Source organism: Bos javanicus, chromosome 26 (assembly GCF_032452875.1).
Source record: "Bos javanicus breed banteng chromosome 26, ARS-OSU_banteng_1.0, whole genome shotgun sequence".
Taxonomy (NCBI): domain Eukaryota; kingdom Metazoa; phylum Chordata; class Mammalia; order Artiodactyla; family Bovidae; genus Bos; species Bos javanicus.
In genome coordinates this window covers 15,775,973-15,788,059 of record NC_083893.1, presented here as the reverse complement: position 1 = coordinate 15,788,059, position 12,087 = coordinate 15,775,973, and the positions used below count along the sequence as shown (strand labels likewise).

At 40.7% G+C, this 12,087-nt stretch overlaps 1 protein-coding gene across 1 annotated transcript in view; it reads right to left on the bottom strand.

Moving 5' to 3' along the window:
* Nucleotides 1–12,042, bottom strand: part of TBC1D12 (TBC1 domain family member 12) — a 119,036-nt gene extending 106,994 nt beyond the window's left edge. Inside the window, exon 1 of the mRNA XM_061402852.1 lies at nucleotides 11,967–12,042. Within this exon, the coding sequence (XP_061258836.1) occupies nucleotides 11,967–11,998 (32 nt within the window). The 5' untranslated portion in view covers nucleotides 11,999–12,042. The remainder of the gene's footprint in view (nucleotides 1–11,966) is intronic.
* Between the last annotated feature and the right edge of the window lie 45 nt (nucleotides 12,043–12,087).

The window sequence follows — 12,087 nt, the reverse complement described above, 5'->3', positions numbered from 1 at the left end:
CAGGACAGCCACAAACCGAGAGAGATAAGATGCTCTAGAAATGCAAACTGATCCTTTTGGAAAGCAAATTGATGCCACATATCAAGAGGCACCGCAATCCTACTCCTGGGAATGTGTCATAAGGAAATAATTCACAATAATAAAATAAAAGCTACCCAAGAAGGCCTGTAACAAAATGTTTAATAGTTAAAAGCGAGAAATCACTTAAATTTAAACTGTATTAAATTAATACAGAAAGTGTACAAAAAACTAGGTTTATCTATGAAATATTGCAAAGTTGATTAAAATGATAAAATATAGAAATATGGGGACATTTTACAAAACAATATTAAAGGTAGAGAAACATAATTGTATATCATAATGATGATGTATAAAATCAGCATTTCCAGTTTGATAAAGATCAAAAAAGATAGATATGAAAAGAGAATGATGGAGGTTTTTATTTTTTATTTTTATACTTTTACTTTTTACGGTATTTTATTTTTTAAGTATTTCTATGTATTTGTGCATTTATGTATTGCCTGTGATGGGTCTCCAGTGTTGTGTGGGCTCTTCTCTGGTTGTGGCAAGCAGGGGCTGCCCTCTAGTAGCAGTGTCCTGGCTTCTCACTGTGGTGGCTTCTCTTGTTGTGGCACACAGACTCCAGGGCACATGGACTTCAGGAGTTGCAGTTCGCAGGCTCTAGAGTGTGGGCTCAGTAGTTGTGGTGCACGGGATTAGTTGCTCCCCGGTGTGTGGGATCTTCTAAGACCAGGGATCACGTCTCCTGCACTGGCAGGCAGACTCTTTACCACTGAGCCACCAGGGAAGCCCCTTTATGATATTTTAAAATGGATTAAGTAGCAGTTCTTTAGCAGAATAGTCTGAAATCCATTTCCAAACACATATCATAACTATGAATTGGGAAGAAGCAAATAAGAAAGTCCCTTGGACTGCAAGGAGATCCAACCAGTCCATCCTAAAGGAAATCAGTCCTGAATATGCATTGGAAGGACTGATGCTGAAGCTGAAACTCCAACTTTGGCCACCTGATGCAAACAACTGACTCATTGGAAAAGACCCTGATGCTGGGAAAGATTGAAGGCAGGAGGAGAAGGGGACGACAGAGGATGAGGTGGTTGGATGGCATCACTGATGCGATGGCCATGAGTTTGAGTAGGCTCCGGGGGTTGGTGATGGACAGGGAGGCCTGGTGTGCTGCAGTCCATGGGGTCACCAAGAGTCAGACATGACTGAGCGACTCAAGTGAACTAAGAAACAGACCTTATTTAAGTTGTTCAGTTTGTCCTGCTTATGTGACTGATCTGGTGCAGGATCAAGCATTCCTGTTAGTCTTCATGTCTCCTTCTACCCCTGCAACGCAGGACAGTTTCTGTCTTTCTTTGTCTTTCATGACCTCTGGGTTATCTGTCTAGTTGCACAGGGTCCTGCCCTGAACATCTGATTTAATGCTCTGTCATTGTTGTCTTGAAATTCTTCATTATTTTTAAGGAAATTTTGAAATTTTCACATTTTAATTTCACCTGCTGCCGCTGCTAAGTCGCTTCAGTCGTGTTCGACTCTGTGCGATCCCATAGACAGCAGCCCACCAGGCTCCCCTGTCCCTAGGATTCTCCAGGCAAGAACACTGGAGTGGGCTGCCTTTAGTTGATTCTGAATGACCTTGACAGTTTTGAAAAAGATTGGCTGGCTGTTTTATAAGATCCCTCGGTTTAGGTTTGGCTTAATTGTTTCTTCATAATTCAATCCAGGTTATGAATTTTGGGTAAGAATACCACTGAAGTGATGTTGTGTCCTCATGCCTAGGAGCAGGAGGTGCAGAATGCTAGTTTATTCCCAATACTTGTAACGCTAACTTTAATAACTTAGTCAAGATAATGCCTTCCACTTTTCTGCACTGTCAAGTCACTGTTTTGTCCTTTGATACACATTTTCAAATTGCTTTGTGAAAAGGTTGTACAATTTTACATTTCCTACCAGCAGTGTGTGAAAGTGCCCATCATTCTAAACCCTCACCAAGCTAGATCCTATCTCTTAAAAAAAAAACTTTCCAACTTTACAAGAGGACTTCCTTTAATTATTTCAAACTACTATACTTTTCTTTGAAAAGTACTACTGATGAACGTGGACCTACCTCCTTCTCCATCCCAGCCTACCCCACAACCATATTACTTAAGTCATTTACATTTCTTCTTTTGAGATTAAGTAAAAAATTTCTTTGGTGCAACCTGCTTCTAGTCCACCTCAGTGATGAGATAATCCTAAGAAATATTTGTGAGTTGAAAGGGCACCACGGAGAAGTATACAAATTATAGGCCATCTCATGTGGTTTTAAATGTTTAACAAAACGGACAACAGAAACCTCCTTTAGGAGATGATGATTATCTTTAGTATACAACTGTGTATTGTAAATTCCTGAAGGGGCTGTGATAAACTGGCTCTGGATTTAGGCCACTGGGGAGAGAAGAGAACACCTGTGGCTTGCTCACAATGGATGTGTGAAGGATAAACAGAATACAGGAGGGAAAAAAATTGAATAGAAGATTCTAGGGTGCTCTGTTGGAGGTCAGTGGGGATCAGGTAACCGTATAACAGAAAACCTCTGATAGCTGAGTTATTCTGGTGATCCAGCTGGCATGACTTAGTCAAATCAAGCACATGCATAACCTGTGACCCAGCAATTGCTCTCCTGATATCCTTCAAAGGAAATTTCTCACAAGTCCTTAAGAGGAATACTAGAGGATGCTCATTAAAGTGTGCATTAAGGCGTGTTGTTGTAGTTCTTGTGTGAGGTGGAAAAGAATTTGAGACAATCCTAAATTGACATAAATATGTAATAAACAAGATGAAGAACAATTAGCAACAACAGATCAGATACACACAGAGCGAGGTTAGGATACACAGATATACACAGAATAACTATATTAAAACCACTGTCAAATGAAAAAAAGAAATGAGAATAATAAAAATCATTTACATAGATGAATAGTTGCTGCTAAGTCACTTCAGTCGTGTCCGACTCTGTGCGACCCCACAGACAGCAGCCCACCAGGCTCCCCGGTCCCTGGGATTCTCCAGGCAAGAACACTGGAGTGGGTTGCCATTTCCTTCTCCAATGCATGAAAGTGAAAAGTGAAAGTGAAGTCACTCAGTCGTGTCCAACTCTTAGCGACCCCATGGATTGCAGCCCACCAGGCTCCTCCATCCATGGGATTTTCCAGGCAAGAGTACTGGAGTGGGGTGCCATTGCCTTCTCCAGATGAATAGTACATACATACAAAACAAATATGCCTTTTCTCAAGAACATCAATAAATTTTAAAAATCTATATAAACAACGGCTGAATATGGAAGAGAGAAAAAGGAATTGCTAAAAAGGGTTAAAACTGAGTATACTGATAAATGAGAATGTAACAGAGTCTCTGCATGGATGAATAACGATAATGTGTCAAGAACTGAGGAAGGTGTTAACTCTGCATTCAAGGAAGAAAAAAGAAACAGGGGGAGGAAGTGAGGAAAAGAAAGGATGGAAGTTAAGAAAGAAAAGGCAAAAGAGCAGCAAAGTGATGGGCAATCAGCTTCTGTTCCCTTTGATCACAGGGCTTTGCACATGTTGTTCCACTTGCTAAAAATTCTGAGACAATGATGACCATCACCACCGCCGCTACCACCACACACACATATACACAGTTAACTCCTCTTTCCTTTAGACCTCAGCTCAGTCATCAGTTCTTTAGTAAAAGCCTCATATGACCTCTGATGAGGCCATAGTCCCTTCTCATAATAGGTCTTAACACCATATTCTCTCTTTTTTGGCACTAAGGGGATTTCTTTGGAAGGAATGATGCTAAAGCTGAAACTCCAGTACTTTGGCCACCTCATGCAAAGAGTTGACTCATTGGAAAAGACTCTGATGCTGGGAGGGATTGGGGGCAGGAGGAGAAGGGGACGACAGAGGATGAGACGGCTGGATGGCATCACTGACTCGATGAACATGAGTCTGAGTGAATTCTGGGAGTTGGTGGACAGGGAGGCCTGGTGTGCTGTGATTCATGGCGTCGTAAAGTGTCGGACACGACTGAGCGACTGAACCGAACTGAAATGAATTACACCAAACGTTTAAAATTAGAAAACTTTACATCTATCTGGGTGGTTTGTTTGACTAATATCTGCTTCCCACCAGTAGACCAAAGCCATCCAAGTGCAGGGATGGTATCATTTTCTCGTTCTCATGCCTGGACACTGGCTGATAGTTAAGTGGCTAGTTAATATTTGTTACATGGGTGAATTAATAAAAGGATAAATGAATGAACTGACAATAAAGATTGGAAAAGAGAACCAAAGTGGAAGAGCTATGAAAAGAGCCTCACAGAAGGTCCTGAAATTATTTGCCAGAAAGGAGGAGGGACTGTTTCTTAAGTTTACCTCACCTTTTGCAGCCAGGTGCTGTATACCATCTCACTCACTGGTAGGCACTGTTATCCTCAAGCTTTTTTCCATATACCATTTGGGGTGTGACAATTGAGAGAAACTGAAGGGGCGAATATTCACCAAGAATGCTGAATAGAAGGGAAAGGAAAAAAGAACTGGAGAGAAAACAAGGGTTTAGCAGAATGCAAGTAGATACTGACTAAGCTAAAAAGGAGATAGCTACCAACCCACTCCAGTATTCTTGCCTGGGAAATCCCATGGACAGAGGAGCCTGGTGGGCTACACTTCAGTTCAGTTCAGTTCAGTCGCTCAGTCGTGTCTGACTCTTTGCGACCCCATGAATCACAGCACGCCAGGCCTCCCTGTCCATCACCAACTCCCGGAGTTCACCCAGACTCACGGGTCACAAAGAGTCAGACACAACTTAGCAACTAAACAACAACAACAAACAGTACTTTTGACCTAAAGTGATTGATCTACTGAAAGCAGTTCACCTTTGGGATGGTGAGTAAGAATAGGCTGAACTAATATTATGCCATGCGATCCTGAGATTTAAAATCAAGATGTATGTCTCATACTTAAGAATCTTTAGGGACCAGTAAGGCTGATGGATAACAGACAACAGGAAGTACAGGGGCTGGTGGGGGAACTAGAGACTAAATACTGAGTATATGGTCCACTCAAAGGTATTTAAAAATCAATGAAAAGTATCACACACACACAATTTTAACCAAACACAACTACTCCTCTGGCAGAATCTGGCCATGAGCCTCAAGTCTGTGCCCCTATGACTGCTCTAAATCCCAAAGAGCTGACCATGTCAAATAAGTAACAAAACACCCAGAGTAATAAAAATCTACAACAACCAAGGGGGGTACCTAAACTTATACCTAGGATTCACCTCAATTCATCAGTTAAATATAATCCAAAATACAGTAAATATTTATTGTTTATAAATACAGAGTAATGACCCAGGTGTCTCAGGTTAAAAGATGGAATTAGTTATGACTCCTGTACTTTGGTATTAGTTCAGGACCTACAAGGTTTAATGAATGGGCAGTCACACAGGTTACAAAATAATCTTTCTTATCTTCTCAGTAGAAAATCAGTCTCTCATGCTGTCCACGATTTAAATCTCACCTACACATCCATTCAACTTTAAACCTATCATAGTCATGTAACGTCCTGTATTCTAAAATCATCTCCTCTACCTATATAAAATTCTGATTTCTTTAGCCTTGGGTAATAGGAAAATAATGTGTTTGAAATCCAGCACCTATTCAGATCCCAGTAAAGATGCTCAATAAATGTTCACTGAATCCAAAACTGATGTTTTTAAAATATGTCCACAAATTCTCTGATATTTTCTCTTCAAAAAAGTATACTCTTAATTCCCCTATCATTGGGAGTGGTCTGAAATAAAGTGACTCATTTTTAACAAACTGAATAGTGGGAGTGATGACTTCCATGACTAAGATCTTTAAGAGGCATTCGAGTTTTCCCCTTGCTGTCTCTTGGATAACTTGCTCTGGGGAAAGCCAGCTGCTGTCTCATGAAGACACCCAAGCAGCCCTATGGAGAAGTTCATGCAGTAAGAAACTGAAGCTTCCTGCCAACAGCCAGTAAGTAAGGAATGATACATCCTGCCAAGAACCACAAGTGAGCCATCTCAGAAGTTAATCCTTCAGGGGGAGATTTAAGAGGGAGAGGACATATGTAAACTTATGGCTGATTCGCATTGTCGTATGGCAGAAGCCAGCATATTATTGTAAAGCCATTATCCTCTGATTAAAAATAAATTTTAAAAAGAAAAAAAAAATTAACCCTTGAGCCTCAGTAAAGTTTTCAGATGACTGTAGCCTTGACCAACAGTTAAGACTGCAAACTTTCAGAAGCAGAACCATCCTGCTAAACCACTCCTAATCCCCAGATGCACAGAGATTATGTGAAATAATAAATGTTTATTATTGCTTTAAGTTGATAGCTTTTAGAGTAATTTGTTAAGCAGAAATAGATAACTCATATGCCTCCAGGAGCTGGTGATGGACAGGGAGGCCTGGCGTGCTGCGATTCATGGGGTCGCAAAGAGTCGGACACGACTGAGCGACTGAACTGAACTGAACTGATGCCTACTGAAATTATCATGATGTTATGACATACATGCCTCTGATGTTTAAAACCTAGCTGTTTTGGCGCCTCTTTCACTTACCTTCTACTGTTCCTCCACTTCCCATCTTTGCCACCTCCAGAAGGCACTCATTCCTGTAATTTCTGGATATTAAAAAGTCCTTTTGCTCCTAATGAGCCCAAGAGAGGGATTCCTTAGGGGCAGACTTGATCTTCTTTCAGGTGTGACAGATGTTGGAGGAGACATTTTGGATCATCAAGATCTCTCATCAATCTATTCATAAATATCTACTTATTTCACTTATGCATCCATTTATTCACCTGAGAGGATTTTAATTATTAGCAACACGGACTTCCCTGGTGCTTCAGCGGCTAAGACTCCATGCTTTCAATGTAGGGGGCCTGAGTTTGATCCCTGGTCAGGGAACTAGATCCCAATATGTCACAACTAAGAGTTCGAATGCCGCAACTAATCAACTAAAGATCCCACAAGCTGCAAACGAAGATAGAAGCTGCCACCTGCTGCAACTAAGACGGGGTATGTAGAATGTGTGTGTGTGCTCAGTCGTGTCCGACTCTTCACGACACCATGGACTGTAGCCCACCAGGATCTTCTGTCCATGGAATTTTCTAGGCAAGAATACTAGAGTGGGTTGCCATTTCCTTCTCCAGGGGATCTTCCTGACCCAGGAATAGAATGCAGGTCTCTTGAGTCTCAGGCACTGGCAGGCAGATTCTTTAACAGTAGTGCCACCTGGGAAGCCCACAACTCTGGGTACAGCCAAATAAATAATTAAAAAAATAATAATCAGCAGTATCAGCTTATAAAAGGAAGGGAAGCAATCAGAAGCATAAATGCCACCTAAGTAGGTTTTGGGACTATATGTGGATAAGCCCGTAAGTGGAAGTATTTCCAAACTTGTAATCAGAGAAAGGACTTGGCCTTTGGTGAAAGATGAAGTAGAGAATATTAGAATAAGCCGGGGCACATTGTGATATACAAGGTATCTAAGATGTTAGTTTCATCTTATGGTCTCTTCCCTATGCAGGGTACTTACCAGCAGCTTTAGAATAGAGGCAGAGACAATGTGTCCTTGTTTTGTAGAACACTCTTTCACAGAGAGCTCCTAGCAGAGGCTGGTACAGAGAGTGAGCAACTATTGCTGCCAAAGGGATTATCAGAAACTGGACATGACTTTGTGTGTGGAGTCTACTCCCCCTTCCCCAAAGATTCTGGAAAGCAATGAATAAACAAGAGTGGCTCTGAACAGACAATTCAAGTAAAGAAAGAGGAAACATCAGGTCTTAGACATTAAATTTATCAACAAAATCTCAAATAGAAAAGATTATCACAACCCTAGGAAAATCCCTCTTTGTTTCCTGATCTATAATATTGCAGATGAGGGGGGGAAAAAAGAAAAAGCTTAAGGTATTTGATCTCTTTTGCTGAAAACCACTCCCACTGGTAGAACTGGCATCTTATTACATTTCCTGCCTGGTAAAACACAGACTTGACTACACCATAATATCTAATCCTCAGATTTATTAACTTTGAAATAGACACAATATCATAAGATTACTGAAGAAAAATAATTATATTTAGGGAAATAAAAATGCTTATGCTTTGGAAATAAAAATGCTTATTAAGTGATAATTGTCTTAGGTTAGGGGTCCCCAAATTTGACACTGAGTCAAGGTGTTATGAGTTGAAGTATGTGCCTTACAAAAGATGTTATAATTCTTATCCCCAGTATGTAGAAATGTGACTTTATTTGGGCATAGGATCTTTACAGATGTTACCAAGTTGTGATAATGTCATGAAACTGGGTCCTTGATCCAATATAACTAGTGTTCTTACATGAGGGGAAGATGGCCACATGAAGACACAGAGACAGGGGAGAATGCTATGTAAAGATGGAGGCAGAGATAGGAGAGATGCATTTACAAACCAGAGAATGCCATGAATTGCCAGCCATCACCAAAAGCTAGGAAAGAAGCATGAAACAGACTTCTCAGAGGCCTGAAGAGGAACCAACTGAATCAACACCTTTATTGTATTTCCAACTTCTGGCCTCCAGAACTGTGAGAATAAATTTTTTTGTTATAAGCCACACAGTTTATGGTACTTTGTTATAACAACTCCAAGAAACTCATACAGAAGGATTTGAGAGTATGTGGTTTGTATTGAAGGAGAGACCTGGAACCACTGATGGAAGAATAAGCAAGCGAGACTGAGAAGAGAAAGTCAATAACAGAGTAGGCTGATGGGTGGGTAACCCTAAAGGTAGGGCTCAACTCTGCTGCAGACTCCTGGAGACAACAGAAGATGCCTCAGAGTTGTTCTGCTTTTGAGAAGTGAGGACATTGGTGTACTTATGGGTATAAATATTGGTATATTAGTGTTCTGTGGTCACTGTGACAATCACCACAAATTTGGTAGCTGAAAACAATGAAAACTTATTCTCTCACAGGTCTAGAGGCCAAAAGTTCGAAATCAGTATCCTTGGAAACATGCAGTCAGCAGGGCCATCCTGCCTCCAGAGGCTCCACGGGAGAGTCTGCTCCTTGCCTCTTCCTGCTTCTGGTGGCTGCTGGCTCTCCTTGACTTGTGGTTACATCACTGCACTGTCCACTTCTGTGGCCACAAGGTCTCCTCCTCTTCCATCTGCGTGAAATCCCCCTCTGCCTAGTTTCCCTAAGAATACATGTGATTGCATTTAGGGCCTACCTGGACAGTCCAGAATCATCTCCCTATCTCAAGATCCTTAATCATACCTTTGGCTCTAAAACACAAAATTCACCAGTTTCAGAGCCTGATATCTTCAGAGGATATTCTTCAGCCTACCACACTTGGCATATGTATTTATCCTTCAGTTTTCAAGTGTCATTGGTTGAAGACTGCTCTCAGGGTCCTTGGTGCTTCTTGACTGCCCTGGAGGGGTTGAGAAAAACTCCTCAGGTTAAAAGTTGCATGTATTGAGTGGGAAGTGCTGAGAGGAGGTCAATGGGATGACAGTATCTGCTACACTATTATTTTTTGTTATTTAGATTTTTGGGTTAACAATTTTAAATTGAATAATTAATCATTAGTTATAATTATTAGCTATTTTAGCCTAATTTCCTGATGATCCACAATATAAATTATTTGCTCTGTGTGACCTTGCTTAAAAAAATTTTTTTAAACAAGAGTAAACAATGTTTTTAATGATAAAAATAATCTTCAGTACAGTTAAGTTTTATATACCACATGTGTGCACAGGGACATTCAGTCCATATAGAATCTATTAAGTGGAGTCATAAAGAAACATCTCTCGAGAGGCAGACATTTCACTTTACCTGCTGTACACAGTGAGTCCAATCATTACCTCTTCATATAGGTGTCACAGACATAAGGTTTAGGAATCTCTGTGCATTAGGTAGATGGATGAGATCACACCAGAAGAGCAAGCAGAACAAAAAGAGAAGTAGAAAGGTGGGTCAGGAGTGGGACCCTGAGAGTAACCTACACTGAAGAGGCAGGAGGACGAAGGAATGAAGGTAGGAGGAGAAGCTGGTAAAGAGGCTGTTAAGGGAGACAAGAGAGTCAAAATTCTAATGTGAGAAAGGAAAACTGCAGCAGAGAGATCTAGTGAGGTTAAAAAAGAAATAATGTAATTCAGTGAACACTTAAAAAATTTCACATTACTTGGAGATTCTTGGTGATCTTATTGAGAGCAGTTACAGTAGAATATTATGGGCAGGATCTCAAAAGGGTTCACAGGAACCTCTGGGTACAATCCCTGTGAAGTTAGTATGGGGTAGCCCAGTGACCCCTCTTAGTCCAGGTATTCAGGAAAGCTATGGAAGATCCAAGAGGATCCAGCCCAAACTGAGCTTAGTGTGGATTGAGTGAATGGGAATGACACGAAGCTGGGGGTGACGTAACTGAGAAACCAGATTACATTAGTAGGAATCATGTAAACTTCCATTTGTTAAGTTTGTGTTTAAATGACAGATTGCTCAAAATCAAGATGGGAAAGATTAGCTTGGCAACAAGTGCTTAAAAATGATCCAAAGATTTTTAGTTGATTATAAACTTAAAATGGGCCAAGAGTATGACCTAATTCTTAAAAAAGCTAGCACAGGCTTGGGCTGTGATAACAGAGAAGATGAAGTGGAGATACCAAGAGAAATATAGTTTTTTTCTTTTTCTTTCCTTTTTTTTTTTGAAGTAAAGACAACCAGACAATGAGGGAAATAAAACAGCAATTAAAAGGAGAAGTCATCAGGGAAAAAATGAAGGATGGAAGAGATTTGCATATATTAATCAGCCAAGGGGAAAGATGCACTAGGGAGGGAAATAGCAGGGATAGTGATACATGGCGTGTGATGAAGCTGGGAGAAGTTCATTTCGAACTGAAATGGAGATGCCTCATCCTTGGAGAGACTGGACAAGAGGCTGGGAGTGACCACAGATAAATCATTATGTTTGAGAAGGAATTCAGACTCTTGGGAAGAGCACAGGCTAATGTTTTCAATTTGTTTGATGAAGTAATACTCCAGTAGGACAGGTTCTGCTGTCTCTAAGAATGTGTGTAAAGGAGAGCAGTGGGGAAATTGAGGAAGTTGGAAGAGAGGGAAAGAAGAGTTCTGGATAGAATGGGATTCTTGGCTCTAAAGTGGGATCCAGAAACTGAAAGGTTTCTTTTCAGTCTCTGTAAGACCAGCACCTACAAGGGAGCTCAGATTCTTTGGAGCTTCTACTGGCTTTTCCTCTCTAGGTCAGGACTGCTAGGCCAGACTGTCAGGATGTTCTCAGAATTGCAGACTTTAAAAACAAACACAAGAAAAAAAAATAAAGCAGAATTCTTAAATTTATTCATGAAAAAAAAGTCTTTAAAGACATTTTGAAAAACAGTTATTTTTGCAATGCATAAATCTTCCTGTTAAAACTAATGACTTCGGAGGAATTACTAAGGAGACAGTAGAATTTACAGAAAAGTTATAGTTATAGAAAACTGAAATGCAGATGAATCTCACTGATATAACTGTTTATCAAGCAGTGGTTAAATTAAAGCAAAAAAGGTTTCAAAATAAAACATTAATAATCATAGATTTTTGAGTGTTGGAACTCATGAGAAATCATTAGCCATTCCACAAACTCGCCCAGAGAACCTGTCAAGGGGTAGGTATTTCACAAGTGAAATAAGCTCTTCTCTGTCGCACAAAAATCAGTATTTATAATAGAAGGATGAGACGAGCTATATCGTATAACAAGCTAAACATGAGAAGAGGTACAAAATACAGGAAGATGATTGAAAAACTCAGATCCTCTCGTTCTGAGAAGAGCCCAATTTCCTGAAGAACTGCAAGGAAATTGGGCAGGAGTCAAAGATTCAGAGACCCTGTAGAGAGACCGCTGATTACCCACCTTTGGTGATTCACAGTGCCATGCGCCGCCATGAGCGTGCACTCCGGGGCGCCGTCGGCCCACGGCCGCGAGAGGGCGCACGACAGCCCCTGTCTACGGAAATCCCGCCCCCATTTCCGGC